Source organism: Bos javanicus, chromosome 18 (genome assembly GCF_032452875.1).
Source record: "Bos javanicus breed banteng chromosome 18, ARS-OSU_banteng_1.0, whole genome shotgun sequence".
Taxonomy (NCBI): Eukaryota; Metazoa; Chordata; class Mammalia; order Artiodactyla; family Bovidae; genus Bos; species Bos javanicus.
Window position 1 is genome coordinate 36133557 of NC_083885.1, and position 18524 is coordinate 36152080.

General features: G+C 46.4%; 1 protein-coding gene across 6 annotated transcripts in view; it reads left to right on the forward strand.

The window, feature by feature from the left end:
• The window catches only part of CDH3 (cadherin 3), a 117250-nt gene that overhangs the window by 88005 nt on the left and 10721 nt on the right, over positions 1–18524 (forward strand). For all 6 annotated transcript variants that reach the window (XM_061387702.1, XM_061387704.1, XM_061387708.1 and 3 more), the window contains 9 exons: positions 10041–10123; positions 11763–11888; positions 12120–12275; positions 12361–12505; positions 13544–13719; positions 14323–14451; positions 15343–15528; positions 17149–17390; positions 17786–17931. In XM_061387702.1, coding sequence (XP_061243686.1) covers positions 10041–10123; positions 11763–11888; positions 12120–12275; positions 12361–12505; positions 13544–13719; positions 14323–14451; positions 15343–15528; positions 17149–17390; positions 17786–17931 — 1389 coding nt within the window. The remainder of the gene's footprint in view (positions 1–10040; positions 10124–11762; positions 11889–12119; positions 12276–12360; positions 12506–13543; positions 13720–14322; positions 14452–15342; positions 15529–17148; positions 17391–17785; positions 17932–18524) is intronic.

Here is an 18524-nt window from a genome sequence, read left to right on the forward strand (position 1 = left end):
CGAGAAAAACATCTATTTCTCCTTTATTGACTATGCCAAAGCCTTTGACTGTGTGGATCACAATACACTGTGGAAAATTCTGAAAGAGATGGGAATACCAGACTGCCTGATCTGCCTCTTGAGAAATTTGTATGCAGGTCAGGAAGCAACAGTTAGAACTGGACATGGGACAACAGACTGGTTCCAAATACGAAAAGGACTTCGTCAAGGCTGTATATTGTCCCCCTGCTTATTTAACTTATATGCAGAGTACATCATGAGAAACACTGGACTGGAAGAAACACAAGCTGGAATCAAGATTGCCGGGAGAAATATCAATAACCTCAGATATGCAGAAGACACCACCCTTATGGCAGAAAGTGAAGAGGAACTAAAAAGCCTCTTGATGAAAGTGAAAGAGGAGAGTGAAAAAGTTGGCTTAAAGCTCAACATTCAGAAAACAAAGATCATGGCATCTGGTCCCATCACTTCATGGGAAATAGATAGGGAAACAGTGTCAGACTTTATTTTTGGGGGCTCCAAAATCACTGCAGTTGGTGACTGCAGCCATGAAATTAAAAGATGCTTACTCCTTGAAAGGAAAGTTATGACCAACCTAGATAGCATATTAAAAAGCAGAGACATTACTTTGCCAACAAAGGTTCATCTAGTCAAGGCTATGGTTTTACCAGTGGTCATGTATGGATGTGAGAGTTGGACTGTAAAGAAGGCTGAGTGCTGAAGAATTGATGCTTTTGAACTGTGGTGTTGGCGAAGACTCTGGAGAGTCCCTTGGACTGCAAGGAGATACGACCAGTCCCATTCTGAAGGAGATCAGCCCTGGGATTTCTTTGGAAGGAATGATGCTAAAGCTGAAACTCCAGTACTTTGGCCACTTCATGCGAAGAGTTGACTCATTGGAAAAGACTCTGATGCTGGGAGGGATTGGGGGCAGGAGGAGAAGGGGACGACAGAGGATGAGATGGCTGGATGGCATCACTGACGCGATGGACGTGAGTCTGAGTGAACTCCGGGAGTTAGTGATGGACAGGGAGGCCTAGCGTGCTGCAATTCACGGGGTCGCAAAGAGTCGGACACGACTGAGCGACTGAACTGAACTGACTCAATTCCAACCTAAAAGCAGGCCTGGAATGAGTTCTCAGTTTAGTATCCATTAATTCTTAGAAGTCTATTTAAGAAGCAAAAGCTTTCTTCTTTCAATGGCTCTAGTACCCCAGGGACTCAACCCTTCTTGACCAGGTTTTACAGTGCTTCCAGCTCAGGATCTGAGGCCATGCTTGGCAGTATGGTCTTTAGAGAGGAGCTTTGAGCACAGGCCAGGGACTCCTGGTTCCACTGAATGTTTCTATCTAGCAGATATACTAGAGCTCTAATCTAAAAAAAAAAAAAGATTTTTTTTTTCTCTAGAAGTAGCCTCAAGTTACTAACTCCCTCAACAGTATTCTAGGAATTGCATGTGTTGTGTTTGTTTTTTTTTTTAATATTTGTTTATTTGGCTGCACTGGGTCTTCATTGCTGCATGTGTACTCTTAGTTGGGGCATTTGGGATCTGGTTCCCTAACCAACGATCAAACCCAGGCCCCCTGCATTTGGCGCCTGGAGTCTTAACCACTGACCACCAGGGAAGTCCCTGGTGCTGTGTATTTAGACTCAGTGCTGAAACCTATCAATTTATATTGGTACAGATGCCTACCTCTTCATCAGATTCATAGACTTTATGATTCAGAATCTCTGCGGGAGAAACAGAGTTTAAAGCAGTCAAATGACTTTAAGGTCCTATGTGGGTGTGGAAGTAAGAGCTATGTTTAGATCTCTTGTTTTTCGGCCTTACAATCTAAACTGTTGCCCCATGTGCTCATCAGTGCTCACCAACTTGCCCCAGAAACAGTTTGCCACAAGCCCATTCACGCCTCCATGACTAGGCCAAGATTCGTGGCTTGTGGAGATAGACTTCAATCAGGAACGGGAATCAGCTTACTTCACTAGCTGTTAGAAGGAAGGGGAGAAGGGGGATGAGTAATGATGAGACCTGGTTTCAGATCAATTTCATTTTGAAACCAGTGATACAAGCCAGCAGTGCCAGGAAGCATCTGGGAGGAAGTTGTAATGATCTGCCCCGGGGCTTATCGTTTACCAGCCTCTGTGTGACTCACGGCTTGTGGAGAAAACTGCTCATGTTTCTACAGGTGCCTCAGCAAGTTTCCCTGGGTGGGTCAGCTTGACTGTGAGAGCGCCATCTTCCACCTCTCCCAGTAAACCCTGGAGTACCCACTACAGAACAGTCCTCTCCAAGTGCGGACTGAGCCACCACCCTGTGACGCTCTTTGGTCCTGTGTGTTCCTTTCTCCTCTCGATGTTTCCGCCTTCGGGTAAAGCTACATGGCTGTAGCTAACCCCATGCCTGCTTTGAGAGATGGTTTCTCTATGGTGCAGAGAGAGGCCTAGACGTGGAGTCAGAAACCCTGGTTAGTTGTGAGCGACCTAAAGGTCCCTTTTATTGAGGGCTGACTCTGGTCCAGACATATTGCTCATTGCTGTGTGAACATTATGCCACTTATTTCTCCCAATAATCTTATGAGCTAGGTATTATTCCCATTTTCCAGATGAGAAAACAGCTTCTGTGTGTTCACATAATATTGGATGTGAACCACGTCTTTTGGCCTCTAAACCCCATATTATTTATTTATTAATTGGCTGCACTGGGTCTTCAGTGCTGCACTGACTTTCTCTGGTTGCGGTACGCAGGCTTCTCATTGCGGTGGCTTCTCTTGCTGTGGAGCATAGCCTCTAGGTGTGTGGGCGTGGGCTTCAGTAGTTGTGGCACATGGGCCTAGTTGGCCTGAGGCATGTGGGATCTTCCTGGACCAGGGATTGAACCTGTGTACCCTGCATTGGCAGGCGGATTCTTAACCACTGGGCCACCGGGGAAGTCCCCAAATCCTATATTCTTTGTTACTCATCTGCCTCTGCCTCTCAGATTTGAAATCTGGTCCTGCCGCTTCCTGGTTGCGGGGCTTCATCTACTTCGCTCTCCTCTCTGAAACTGTTTCCTGAGACACTTCAACCCCAGGGCAGTCTCTCGTTTCCTGAGTTGTCCGAATAGGATGGTAACAGCCACCTTGCGGGTTATTTTTTGAGGACTTGGATAGGAAAACACTTAGCTGGGTGTCTCGGGCAGAGTGGGTCTTTGAAACTTGTTCCTGCCTGCCTGACTCCTGCCCCTTGATTGTATTCTGCATCCTGCTGAACGTGGGTGAGAGCTGATGGGACCAGGCCTGCTGGTGCCGCTGAAATGTGCAGTCTGAGTGGGAGGCACATACACCTGGAGAACATGACTATTGATGTCTCCTTGATTGTTGGGACTGTCCACTCTAAGAACAGATGGACAGCCCAGATAAAATGCTGCAAGTGTTTGGAACCATAAAACCATGCGAATGTGCCAGCAAACAGGGTAGTGAAGTGTGCTGTACATTCCTGGGGGGCTGATTTTGTAGGCAGCAGGAAGAGGGTTTCTGGGTTTCTGGCAGCTCTTAGAGTTTGGGGAATTGAGGCATTTGAGTAATGGGAGTGTCAGTCCATTACCTCCCTGCTGGGTAGGAGGAGATCGGAGAGTTCATTGAGAGTCTCTTACTAAGTGAAAAAGCTGACAGGCTTATCTGGCCAGCCCCTCTGCTAGCTGAAGACCTTCCCTTAGGAAGTGAAAGTGTTAGTCGCTCAGTTGTGTCCAACTCTTTGTGACCTCATGGACTGTAGCCCGCCAGGCTCCTCCATCCATGGGATTTTCCAGGCAATAGTACTGGAGTGGGTTGCCATTTCCTTCTCCAGGGGATCTTCCTGACCCAGGGATCAAACCCAGGTCTCCCACATTGTAGACAGACACTTTACTGTCTGAGCCATCAGGGAAGTCCTTGTATAGGTGGTATCATAATACAGAGTTACTCTCTGGTTGATGGACATCTAGGTTGTCTAGACTTTAGCTATTACAATCAATGCATTATTGATTAGTTTGGTAGATAGAATAGCTGTGGAAAGGTGATTTTGGACAGGAGGCAGTATCCTGTAAGAACTTAAAGGTACTTGGAGAAACATATTTGTGTTCCCCAGTGCATCTCTAGTATTTAGAATATTGGGCACTTAGGAAACACTCAACTTGTTCTTGAATGAATGTTGTGTTGAATAACTTGATTTTAGAATATGACCACCCTGGGTTCCAGTTATCCACCACCCCACCCACTGGTGAATTGTACCAACCAATTTTTTAAATTAATTTTTAATTGGAGGGTAATTGCTTTACAATATTGTGTTGGTTTATGTGACTCATTGGAAAAGACTCTGATGCTGGGAGGGATTGGGGGCAGGAGGAGAAGGGGATGACAGAGGATGAGACGGCTGGATGGCATCACTGACGCGATGGACGTGAGTCTGAGTGAACTCCGGGAGTTGGTGATGGACAGGGAGGCCTGGCGTGCTGCGATTCATGGGGTTGCAAAGAGTCGGACACAACTGATCGACTGATCTGATCTGATCTGATGCCATACATCAGCATGAATCAGCCATAGGTATACGTATGTCCCCTCCCTCTTAAACCTTCTTCCCACCTCTCTAATTCCACTCACTAGATGTACGATGTTGGTATGCCATCTCACCTCTGAACTCCCATTTTCTCTGGTGGTATAAGAGTTCATATAAAGTTCTGAGCTTTACACATTTGTGTTCTGTGGTTTTATCTTACTTGGTATTCAAGATGACCCTGTGAAGTCAGTCTAATTTTCATCTTCCAAATGAGAAAGCCTGAATTCCTAATAAGTTAATTCAAATTCTGTATCAACGCACTGATGGTTCCAACTTCTGGAGTTTTGAGGAACCTTTGCATGTGTCCTTAACACTTCTTTAAGCCGCGCTGAATCACCTAGTGACTTGAAGTATTCCCTTGAAGCTTTTCTTCTTTTTACATCAAGGAGAAACTGTGTTTGGTGCTGCCATTCTTGAGTACATCCTTTAATAGCATACTTCTCTCCTTTCAAACCAAGGGAAGGTAGGCTTTAGGCTCAAAGCTTTAGCAAACAATTGATTCTGGGGGTCCAGAGAAGTCAAGTGCCTTTCCCAGGCTCACCCAGCAAGTTAAAGTCACTGCCTACACAAGAATAGGTCTTCATCTCCATTACTAACATTAACAGCAGACCCAGCCATAATGCCGGAGAAGGCAATGGCACCCCACTCCAGTACTCTTGCCTGGAAAATCCCGTGAATGGAGGAGCCTGGTGGCCTGCGGTCCATGGGGTCACTAAGAGTTGGACATGACTGAGCGACTTCAGTTTCACTTTTCACTTTCATGCATTGGAGAAGGAAATGGCAACCCACTGTACTGTTCTTGCCTGGAGAATCCCAGGGACTACGGAGCCTGGTTGGCTGCCATCTGTGGGGTCGCACAGAGTCGGACACGACTGAAGTGACTTAGCAGCAGCAGCAGCAGCCATAATGCATTTTCCTATTTTTCACATCTTTACATTTAGAACTCACAACTCTAAGAGATTTACTTTTATTATCCCCAAATCTAGTACTTTTCTCCAAATATCACATTGCCCCATTGGGCTTCTAAAAATCAATCTTTGCTATTTCAATAGATGGAGAAGGACAACAGGTAATGGGGGCTGGGGAGGAGATGAGAAAACATACTCTCAGGTGTATCAGAAAGATAATACAACCGTAGTGGTTGAAAAAAAAACAAAAAACTCCATCTGGACAGGTCTAGGTACCACTTGTAGCTCTTCCATTTCCTAGCCATGTAACTTTAGTGAATTCACTTAACCTCTCATTTTCCCTATTTAGAAAATGGGTGCTAAAATCTACTTCATAGGGTGTTTGGTGAAGATTAAGTGAGAAAGTATAAACATTTTAGCTATAAATAATAGTAATTCATGACAGGAGGGATTCCTGACTCTCGATGGATGCCTGTCATATTCTAGGCAGCTAGGGCTGCCGTAACAAAGGAACAAGAACTGAGGGACTTAAACACAGAGATTTATTTTCTCACAACTCAAGAGGCTTGAAGTCCAGTATCAGCACAGGCCAGCAGGGGTGGTTTGTGTTGAGGAATCTCTCCTTAGCTGGTAGATGGCGGCCTTCTCCGTGTGTCTGTACATAGTCTTCTCTCTGTAACTGTCTTGTTTGCAAATTTCCTCCTCTTCTTAAAGAACACTCATCATGCTGGATTAGTGCCCACCTTCATGACCTCATTTTAATCTAATCATCTCTTCAAAGGCCCTTTCTCCAAATATGGTCACATTCTGCAGTACTGGGGGTTAGGACTTCAACATATGAATTTGAGAGGGTGGGGACACAATCATGTTAGGAGAAAACTTGGACCTAGAGAAAAATAGATAGAGAAAAATAGGTAAAAATGCTGGTAACTCCAGCCATTGGAAAGCTTCATTTCCTTCCCGTGTTTTTTTTTTTTTTTTCCCTGTGCAGAATTACATATACTATATGTGCAGTTTTACATTCTGCATACTATATTTTCATAGCATAAGAACTTCTCTAGATAATTTAAAAACTCTCACTATAGGGATTTTCCTCATGGTCAAGTGGCTAAGACTTTGCACGCCCAATGCGGGGGGCCCTGGATTCAATCCATGGTCAGGGAACTAGATCCTGCATGCCACAACTAAGAGTTTGCATGCTGCAACTGAGGATCCTGCACGCCACAAGGAAGATCCCACATGCCACAACTTAGACTCAGCATAGTCAAATAAATAAATTGGGCAGGCTCCCCCATGGGGATCTCCCTGTGCTTGGGGCCCTTCGGAGCTGACTCGGGCCTAGATCTCTCTTTCCCCTCCTCTCGCTAGCCGAGCATGTTGTCACAGCCCAGGACTTCTCAGTGGGGATGTCGTCAAGGAGGCAGAGCTGGTTTCTAAGTAATCTCTTTCTCATGGGCACATCCCAGCTTTCCCATGAAGGAGCCTGCCTTGTGTATGAGGTCTGGGGCTCTGGGGTGCTGAAGTCAGATCTGTATGCTTTAAAGACCATTTTCCTCCCCCTTCCGTTTACAACTCCTCTCCCTGAAAGATGGCCAATGTCTTAAGTTCTTTCACCCAGTTTTACCTGCTTTTGAACCTCATGTTGATGGAATCATATGTCCTTCTGTATCTGACTCTATCACTTAACCATGTTTGTGAGATTCATTCATGTTGTCATATGTCCTTCTAATTGATTTATTTCATCATGTGAATATTCCACCACATTTCTCTTCATTCTACCTTGATGGACATTGAAGCTGTTTCCAGTCTTTACCTATGATAAATAATGCTGCTCTCAATATTATTATACTTGTCTTTGAGCGAGTGGATCTTTGTTGTATCTATACCTCAAAGTACAATTACTGGGTCTTGGGGAGCATGTATATTTAGTTGCAGTAAATGCTCCCCAGCAGTTTTGCAAAGTGACTATCCCATCTTGCATTCCTACTTCAGATTGCTTCTTTTCTTTTTTATTGAGGTAAAAAATCCATAACATAAAATCGACCATTTTAACTCTTTTAACGTAAGCAATTCAGTGGCATTAAGTACATTTAAATTGTTGTGCAACTATCACTTCACCATAGTCTATCTCCAGAACTTTGTCATCATCCCAAACAGAAGCTCCATACCCATTAAACAATAACTGCCCATTCCCCCCACCAGCCCCATGTAACTTCTGTTCTACTTACTGTTAATTTGAGGATTCTAGGTACCTCATATAAGTGCAGTCACTTTTGTGCCTGGCAGGTAGTATAGTGGTAAAGAATCCGACTGCCAATCCAGGAGCTGTAGGAGGCTCAGGTTCGATCCGTGAGTTGGGAAGTTCCCTTGCAGTAGGATATGGCAACCCACTTCAGTATTCTCCCCTGGAGAATCCCATGGACAGAGGAGCCTGGCAGGCTACAATCCATGAGATCTCTGAGTCAGACATGACTGAGCATGCACGCACATGCATGACATTTTACTTGGCATAATGTTTTCAAGATTCATACAAGTTATAGCATGTGTCAGAACTTCATTCCTTATAAAAAAATGTGTATTTATACATGTATGTATGTATATTCATTGTATGTTTAGACCACATTGTGTTTGTTTATTAGATCTTCATGGACACTTGTGTTGTTTCCATCTTTTGGCTATTGTAAATAGAAAATGAAAGAAAGTGAGGTTGCTCAGTCGTGTCCGACTCTTTGCGACCCTGTGGACTGTGGTCCACCAGGCTCCTCCATCCATGGGATTCTCCAGGCAAGAATACTGGAGTGGGTTGCCATTTCCTTCTCCAGGGGATTTTCCCGACCCAGGGATCGAACCTAGGTCTCCTGCATTGCAGGCAGACGCTTTACCCTGTGAGCCACCAGGGAAGTGAATAGGGATACTATGAAAATACATATATAAGTGTCTGTCTGAGTTCCTACTTTCAGCTCTTTAGGGTGTAAACCAAGAAGTAGAATTGCTGGATCATATGGTAATTTTATGTTTACTTTTTGAGCCACCAAACTTTTTCACAGTGGCTGCAGCATTTCATATTTCCAATGCAGAAGACTTCATCTGTCTTTATATCTTATTTACCTTTTTTTTGCCTCCCTAGTAGGTTTGAAGTGGTATCTCACTGTAATTTTGATTACTGGAGTGAGTAGCCTTTCCCTTCTCCAGGAGATCTTCCCATCCCAGGGATCGAACCCAGGTCTCCCACATTGCGGCGGATTCTTTACCAGCTGAGGCACAAGGGAAGCCCCAAAATACTGGAGTGGGTAGCTTATCCCTCCTGCAGCAGATCTTCCCGACCCAGGAATTGAACCAGGGTCTCCTGCATTGCAGGCAGATTCTTTACCAACTGAATTATGAGGGAAGCTCTTGTATTTCCCAAATGATAGAGGTATTGAGCATCTTTTCATGTGCTTACTGGCCAGTTGTATACCTTATTTGAAAAAATGTCTTTTCACCTCCTTTGTCTTTTTCTTTTTAGACTGGGTTATATATTTTTTGTTGTTCTTGAGATTAGGAATTCATTATATAGCAGAATATTATTTGGAATTCTATTTTTTATGTTATATTCTTATATATTGCTATGATGTTCACATTACTTGTGTAGTTTACAGTCTCTCATCTATTATTCTTTCTTTAGGGAAGGGTTTTTAAAACAATTATCATCATCATCTGAAACTAAAGGACAATTTTTCAAACTAGAACACTTGGGAGACCTCACCCTGACCTTTTCATGGCACAGTCCTCTCCCTGTGGGCCTTGTAGTGCTGCCACCTAGGAAACCGACATAGTCCAACATAAGGGAACCCCTGAGTCAGAGCATGGTGCTGACAGGCCCAGAGGTACCCCCTGGCAGGTTTCCTAATTACATGCTTGTCCACAGGGAAGGGTGGATAAGAATACTGGCTGTGAATACTCTCTAGTATATGCCTTGGGGTCAGCCTTCTGAACCTCAGTTGTCTCTTCTTTGAAAAGGGGCTAATGCCTACCTTGGTAGCATAGTTGTAAAGATGAAATGGACCCAGTCTCCAGCTTAGCGAATGGTAGTTATTAACTCAGACTGCTTATTTAAAGGGTGGCCAAGCAGGGAGAATTCAGAAAGATCATGACAAGTTGAAACAGCCAAAGGTTATCAGAATGATCTGTGTGGGTGACTGCATAGCAGGGTGCATACGGCATGTAGGGAGACATGTAGCCTTCAGAAATGCGTCAACTCTTCTGCCTCCAGCTGTGACCCTGGCTCAGCTCTGGGTCTCGTGAGACTCCATGGGTCTCATGTTCCTGAATGTCTGTGGTCTTGGTTCTTTGTCCCACAAACCTTGAAGTGGTCCTCCTTCTCAAGACCAAACTTGGGAGCCCATCTGAAACTCATATTTGGTCACACAGCTGGTCAGATGAAGTAAGTCAAGTCTCCTTCTGCAGTGGCCTAGAACAGCCCTTGATCCAGTCAGGGGGCTGTTGTCAGGTCTTGGTTCTCATGGGGTAGCTTCCAGAAGCCCCCTCCTTCCTAATATTCTTTTCCTCCCTTCCCCACAGTGGTCTTCACAGACTGCCCTGGGCAAGAGTCGGCCCTGCTGACTGACGATGACTTCATTGTTCTGAACGATGAAACAGTCCAGGTAAAACACCGTGTGCACCTGCAGGACAGAAGGAAAACGTTCTCCATGCACACCCAGCTTGCTGCTGGCCAGGAGTCCGAGGCTGCCGTGGCTGTCGGGAGCCACATTACCCCTGCAGAGCACACAGGGTTAGCCGTCAGTTGCCCTTAGCTCTGAGCGTGGGCAACCATCTAAGCAGGGCAGTGCTTGTTGCTGCCCAGTAGGGGATGCCAGAGTCAGGCCTGTGGGGCTGAGAGCTGCCCTGTGAGTAATGGTCCAGTGCTCTTCCTCCCTGGAATTCCCTGTCCCATCTCCCTTTTTGTCTTTCCCACATCCTGAGGGTAAACCACAAGTGAAGGCGATCCCAACATGGGACTGTCAATCCCAAGACCCTCTGGGAAGATAGGCTTCCCTGGTGGCTCAGCGGGTAAAGCATGTGCCTGCAATGCAGGAGACCTGGGTTCGATCCCTGGGTTGGGAAGATCCCCTGGAGAAGGAAATAGCAACCCACTCCAGTATTCTTGCCTGGAGAATCCCACGGACAGAGGAGCCATGGGGTCCCAAAGAGTTGGACACGACTGAATGACTTCACTTTCACTTTCTGGGAAGATGGACCTGAAGCTCTGGGCCACATTTCTTTGTTTCTTTTAATTCTTTGAACAGCTAATATATCCACATGGTTCCAAAATTTTAAATATTGAAGTTATAGAACACATAACCTCCCCTTGTGTCTCCTCATCTGCCTAATGCCTTCACCCCTCTAACAGAATACACAGGTTACCCTGTTACCAGTTTCTTTCCTTCTAGAATTGATTTATGTATTTGTTCTATATTTATATTAAATATATTTATGTATATTATATATGTAGATATAAAACAGACTTTTCCCTCCTCTTTTTTATGAAAAAAATAACATTTACATGGCTTCACTTTCTTTTTGCACTAAAATACATCAGTATGTGTATGTACAACTACGTCTCTTTGCTGTACAGCAGTAATTAAGGCAACATTGTAATTCAACTGTACTTCAATAAAAAAATAAACTAAAAAAATACATTGGTAGAACTGAACATTGTAAATCAATTATAATCCAATATAAAATAAAATTTTTTTAATATTTTATACAATAAATAAGTGAGCAAAAAAAAAAAAATCAATACAAGGCCTCTCACCTTCTCACCAGTAACCACCATTATTGGTTTCTCTAGTATCCCCCAAACTGTGTAAAGGCAGATATGAATATATGCCTTATTTCCCTATCCTTTTACACAAAAGATGGAACAATGCCTAGCACATATTAAGCCCTATATAAATGTTTGTTAAATAGAGCACTAAACTGTTAATATATTAATCTGTTCTGTACTGTGTACTTTTTCATTTAAGTGTATATCAAAGATCTTTCCATATCAGCACAGAGAGACCTTCCTCATCCTCATTTTTCGAGCTGTATACGGTTTTCACTAGATGGATATATTACAGTGTATTTAATTGGGCCTTCTCTGTAAGTGAACACTTGGATTATTTCCAAGTTTTCTTCTGCAAAAAACCCATCTAGGCCTCTGGCCTCTCTCCTCATCCTGAGCTCCTATAGGTGAGAGGACGATAGGTGTGTTCCAGGTGTGTTTGCACACCTGGGTTAAGGCATCTTCTCTCCCTGCAGGAAAGGAAAGCACTGAAGATCTCCCCACCCGCACCTGTCTTACGAAGGCGCAAGAGAGAATGGGTGGTCCCGCCAATATCTGTGCCTGAGAATGGCAAGGGTCCTTTCCCCCAGAGGCTGAATCAGGTATGGCTGCGCCTTCCCCCCGGGAGGGTTGGTGGCTGCAGGGACCCTCATTCAAAGGCCTGAGTGTGAGGTTTCTTGCTGCTAAGCCCTGGGGCCTCCAGAAGGAAAGCCTCTGTGATGGGAGCAATTTCTGATCAGGCAATGCCTCTCCACCCCTCTCCATAGAGGGTTCTTTGCTACAATTGTGGGATCGTTATCATTTTGTCAGCTGCCATTTTCTTTTGCTTCCAGCTCAAATCTAATAAGGACAGAGGCACCAAGATTTTCTACAGCATCACGGGGCCTGGGGCAGACAGCCCACCAGAGGGTATCTTTGCTATAGAGAAGGAAACAGGCTGGTTGTTGCTGAATAAGCCACTGGACCGGGAGAAGATTGCCAAGTATGAGGCAAGTAACCTTTAGCATCCAGCAGGGCCCCAGAACCTGTTGGGGAGGGGAGTGCCAGACTGACCACAGACCTGTGCCCCCACAGCTCTTTGGCCATGCTGTATCAGAGAACGGCGCCTCTGTGGAAGATCCCATGAACATCTCCATCATTGTAACAGACCAGAATGACCACAAGCCCAAGTTCACCCAGGATGTCTTCAGAGGGAGCGTCTTGGAAGGGGTGCTACCTGGTAAGGAGACTGGGGAGGTGAGGAGCTATAGAGGTCTCCTGGGCCCAGATCTGGCCTTGGGTCAACTGGAACCGTCTGGAGGTCAGCCAGACTCTTAAAGTCTGGAAGAGCCCTTCACATGCGATTTCCTAGGCTGTACATCGGATCACCTGGGATCCTCTTAAAAATCCCTATTTCCCCACTCCATCCCAAAATCCCTGAATAAGAATGATCCTAGAGTAGGGACTTTCCTAATGGTCCAGCAGTTAAAACTCTGTGCTTTCAATATAGGAGGCGTGGGTTCAATCCCTGGTTGGGGAACTAAAATCCTGCATGCCATGTGTGCAGCTAAAAAAAAAGAAAAGAGAGAAAATTAATTGGGGCAAAAGACTAGAGAAATAGCTACACATTAATGACCTCACAGACAGGTGCTACTGGGGAGGACCCCTCTTCCTTTGAGTTGTAGAAAATTACAGAGAAATGTGAATTGGTGAGGCTGCAGTAGACATTTTTAAAAGAAAAACTACCTTCAGCAAGATGGAGCCTCTTCCCCCTGTATTCCAGAAGCCTAGACGTGGTCAGGCCAGGTTGAAATGGTGCTTTAAAGTGTGGGAGACCTAGGCTCCGTCTGTCTCATTGCTTTGCTATTTTGGCTTCGTTCCCAAGATCACCTCATGAATACTGCTGGAGCTCCAGCCATTACTTCTGGAAGGAGGGAACGGGTGGGAAGAGTAAGCCCCTTAATTCAGAAAAATGCTTTCCCTGAAGGTATTTATCCCATTTGTCACAATTCAGTCTCATGGCCACAGCTACCTGCGGTGGGAAATGGCCTTGGTTCCTGGTGGGCCTGTGCCCAACCTAGAGTGATTATGAGGATTATGTTTCTAAGGAAGTAGGGAGAATGGGAAGTGGGCAGCAACTAACAGTCTCTGATGAGAGGGGAAGGTGGGTCCAAACTGACGTGCAGGGTGGAACCTCTTAGGGTTCCAGAAGTGGGTGAGGCTAAAGTTGGCACTGGGAGGGCAGGGTGCTCACTCATCAGCCCTTCTTCCCCCCCAGGCACATCCGTGATGCAGGTGACAGCCACGGATGAGGATGACGCCGTTAACACCTACAACGGTGTGGTTGCTTACTCCATCCACAGTCAAGAGCCAAAGGACCCGAATGACCTCATGTTCACAGTCCACCGGAGCACGGGTACCATCAGCGTCATCTCCAGTGGCCTGGACCGGGAAGTGAGTGGCCCTTCAGGAAGGGGCTGCCTGCCCAGGCCAGGCCCTGACACTCAGAGCAGAAGCCCCTGCCCCAGAGCCCAAGTCGGCCAGGAAGGGCTGCGGCCAGGTGCTGTATCGATGTCCCACAGCACCCTTGGACTGTTGGCGCTCTGCCAAGCCATCTCATTAAGGCTGAGGAGGCAGCTGTGAAACACAGACATTTGATATTTTCCGTAGGTTTTCTCATTTCCTCTTGGAATGGCTCACTTAGCATGCACATTGCCCAGATTTGTCCCACGTGTACCACAAAGCAGTTAGCTCCATAGGTACTAGAGTTCCCTAATTCATACTTTTGCCAAACTCCTGCTCAGAGCTCCCCTTCTGGATCCGCCCTGAGTCAGGAGGCAGTGCCCAGGCTTCACCCCACGACTGACTGGCCCAGGAGAACCGTTTGGATCCACAGTTCCCCTCTCCCTCCACCCTTGGCTCCTGGTCTTCCCTGCAGTGTGTGAGCAAGGGATCAGGTGAACACTGGAAAGGAGAAACATTCTCCTCCCTCCACGTACACTCAAGGATGTGCCCTGCTCTCAGCGGCTTCCACTCCCGCTCTCCTTTTCTCCCCAGAGAGTCCCCGAGTACACACTGACCATCCATGCCACAGACATGGATGGGGACGGCTCCAGCACCACGGCTATGGCCATAGTGGAAATCCTCGATGCCAACGACAATGCTCCCGTGTTTGATCCCCAGAAGGTAACACCCTTTCCTCCATTCATTCTTTCCTTGTCAGATGATGAGGAGCTAAGTTTCTCCTTTCTGATGAAACTTCCAAAATCAGCCTGCATTGCTTCAAGTCCCAGCCCCAGCACCTGTAAGCTGTGTGACCTGAGGGGAAGCACCTAACCTCTCTGTGCCCTATTTCCTAGTCTGTGAAATGGAGACAGTGTTAATACCTGCTGCATTGTTCTGAGTTTTAAATGAAATAATCTATGTAGAGTTCTTAGCATAATCCCTGGTACCTAAGTGCTCAATATGAAAATCTTTGTTGATATGGAAATTCCTAACTTGACTCACACCTACATCTGCCCACCTACCCCCGGTGAATGCTTGTCAGTTGACATGACAGAGGACTCAGTGCCAGTCAAGATGATACCCACCCGCTTCCATCATTAGGTAACTTGGGCTGCTAAATACTGTTCAGGCCTGGTGAAATTTGTTCTGAATAGCTGATTTCCCCATCACGGCCATCTGTTCTAAATTTCCAAAAAAGTCCCTGGTCAGTGCCCCAGAGCAATCAGACACCTAGCCCTTCTTGCCACCTTCCTTGTGCCTTTCTGATCTCAGCTAGATACAGGTGACTACTCTCCCTGGGGGCTTGGGCACCCAGATGGCTGAGATTCTGGGAGCATCAGGCTGTGGGATGTAGGGAAAGCAGGCCCAGGGTCACTGTGGTGTGTCTGTCCTAGCAAGCTGTGAAGTTGACTCCTGGGGCATTCTGCATCTGTGCATGTCTCAGAAAGGGTGAGCAGCATGGGGCTCCCCTGGAGTTGGGTGGAGGACTCACAGTGGGTGAAGAGAGGAGGACCGCCTCTCGGAGGAGTCAGCTTCTCTGCTCTGACAGTGTTGTGTTTTCCATGTTGACAGTATGAGGCCCGTGTGCCTGAGAACACAGTGAGCCACGAGGTGCAGAGGCTGACAGTGACTGATCTGGACGCCACTAACTCACCAGCATGGCGTGCCACCTACCGCATCGTGGGAGGTGACAACGGGGACCATTTTACCATCACTACTGACCCCGAGAGCAACCAGGGTATCCTGACCACCCAGAAGGTGAGTTGGTTTGGGCTTTGTACAAGGGCCACACCTGGGGCGGGGAGGTCTCCAGTCTCCAGGACTAGGGGTACCACTTGCCTGGGACGCATACCTGGGACCACTCACAGGGAGTGCACCAGGCCCGTGGCTTGCAACACTCCCATCCCTCTTATGTGGGGGAATTCCTTTGTTTAAATCTTCCCCAGGGACCCAGTTCATAAAACAGAGTCACTGATCCAATTGAGGCCAGTCAGTGGGGCCCATCCTCCCAGTGTGTCTAGTGGCTGCTCCTAATTGGTCTTACACAGAAGGTCTGTTTTATTGGAATCCTTGCTAATTTTGCCTTCAATCCATAGTTCACATCTTGGTGTTTGGATAGTAAAATGTTTTACTTTAAAAGTTTTAAATTACTTTAACTGTTTTGAATTACATCTAGGCATACCCTTGCCTCTTGAAAAATCTTGAGTAAAATTGATGCTTCAAGAAAATCAGACTAATCTTTCTTGATGTCTTTTACGTCTTGGTTTATTATAAAGAATGGCCCAGTTTGAGAAAGAAAGTGAAAGTGAAGTCACTTAGTCATGGCCGACTCTTTGCGACCCTGTGGACTATAGTCTACCAGGCTCCTCCGTCCATGGAATTTTCCAGGCAAGAGTACTGGAGTGGGTTGCCATTTTCTTCTCCAGGGGATTTTCCCGATCCAGGGATCGAACCTGGGTCTTCAGCATTGCAGGCAGACACTTTACCATCTGAGCCACAATAGTTTAAAAGCTGTCCCCTCCTTGTAACCAAAGTTTTGTAATGCCCCTTTCACATTGTAAAATGAATTTTGTTTATAACTTCTCTATAATAACTTATGTAATTTCTAGAAAAATGGAATGCCCTAATTAAAATAAAGGAGGATTTTCAGGAAAAGTTACTGATAATAAACTGCTTCCCTGTGTATACCTTTGGGCACAACTATACTAGAAAACATGATGAAGTGGTCAGTTTCTTGCATCTGTTTGTGGAATTAGCCAAGTGTAGTAGATACTGTATGTCGCTGAAGTGAGTCATACCACAAGTGGTATTGATGTTTTTTCCAGAACCTCAAATAAACAACTTGAGGAGCTCCCCTCAGAAGTTGCATTCCTAGGAAATTTAGTATAAATTAAAACCACACCAAAAACTTGATTTGTATGGAAAACACATTCTAGACTGTAACTATAAACAGAGCTTCATGCCCAAGAATACATGAATGTCCGGGGGATATTGGCAAGTCCCGTGGGACTTGAGATAGTTCTTTGTGTCCCTGCCCCCACCAGTGGCATTCCCTGTCATTAGGACACCTAGAAATGCCCCCTCCAAGTTCCGACGACAACCACTATGGAGGTCATCACCCCATTGAGAACCAGTTCTAGGCTTCGGGCTTACTAGTCTAGTTGCCTTTGGGGTGATGGTCTGAGAAGGCCCCACTGGGTATCCACTCCAGAAATGCAGGAGGAAACCAGGAGGCTCTATGGGGCAGGGCAGAGGCAGCATTGTTGCTGGTGGGAGCGCCAGCCCCTCGTGATGGGCCCTCTCTTCCAGACATCACAGCACGGCATGGGGCCTCCTCACAAAATGACGACTCTGATCCTCCTTCCTATTCTCTCCCAGGGCTTGGATTTTGAGGCCAAAACCCAGCACACCCTGTACGTCGAAGTGATCAACGAGGTTCCCTTTGTGGTGAAACTCCCGACCTCCACAGCCACCGTAGTGGTCCTCGTGGAGGATGTGAATGAGCCACCCGTGTTTGTCCCCCCCTCCAAAGTCATCGAAATCCAGGAGGGCATCTCCACTGGGGAGCCTATTTGTGCCTACACTGCACGGGACCCAGACAAGGGGAGTCAGAAGATCAGGTATGCAGGGGTTCGGCTCGTGTTCAGCCAAAGACACGGGTACGTTGGATGGGTTATTTATTATATGCATCAGTATTTGTTCTAATTGCCATAAAGACTGTTAAATATTTTGACTACCACCCCTGCACAGGGTCTTCCCTTCCTACCCTCCGTACAGAGGAAGTTAAGTCCAGGGGACAGCTGTTCCCCAATCCCTCTCACATGTCCCTGCTGGCCCCCTCCCATCTTCAGCTCAGGAGCCCAATTGGGGGTGAGATGCGTTTTCCATGTGATCCTGTCTATGAGCCCCAAGTCCCATGAAACCCTCTGCTAGTTGACATGAGGAGACTTTGAATGATGACACTAGAACTCTTTAAGTATCCTGGGTGTGATTCTTTGCAACTTTTCTGCTCCAGTTACCACATCCTGAGAGACCCAGCAGGGTGGCTAGCGATGGACCCAGACAGTGGACAAGTCACTGCCGCAGGGGTCTTGGACCGTGAGGATGAGCAGTTTGTGAGAAACAACATCTACGAAGTCATGGTCTTGGCCACAGATGATGGTGAGAGCTCCCTCCAGCCCCTCTATGTGGGCCCCTTTGGAGCCCAGGACACAGCAGATCCCCTCTGCAGGCTGAGTGTGATGTGGGGAAGGGAGTGTCAGCAATCCTATCTGAGAGGTCAAAGTGGTCTCTCGGAGGAGACTTAGAGTGGTCAGTCCTAGAGTTGGCCGGTTCCAGTTTCCTTAAGACCCAGGAGTTAGGAGGTATCCTAAAGACACTTTTCAGCCTGTTTGTGCTTTACTGAGCCTTGAATTGGCCTGTTGGTTTCCCCTTGTGATTGATTAAAAGGGGCTGCCTTACAAGTGTTACGATTGATGAGTGATGTCATGCCACGACATGGTTGGGGATATTGATGTAATAACATCTCTATTTGACACATACTGAACCAAGACCTGGAGGCAGGCGAGAGGTTACTGCAGGGCTGGGAAGTGAAACTTCCCTGAAGCTGGTCAGCAAACACATCAGCCCTGAGGTGGCCAATCTTTTTCTCTTGGTGATAGATTGGTAGTGGCTGTCTGGATGAAGTCTCTGTGCTGTGATCAGTTAGTAATGTCTGCTGTGGACACAAAATGAGAATGATGGCATGTTTGCCA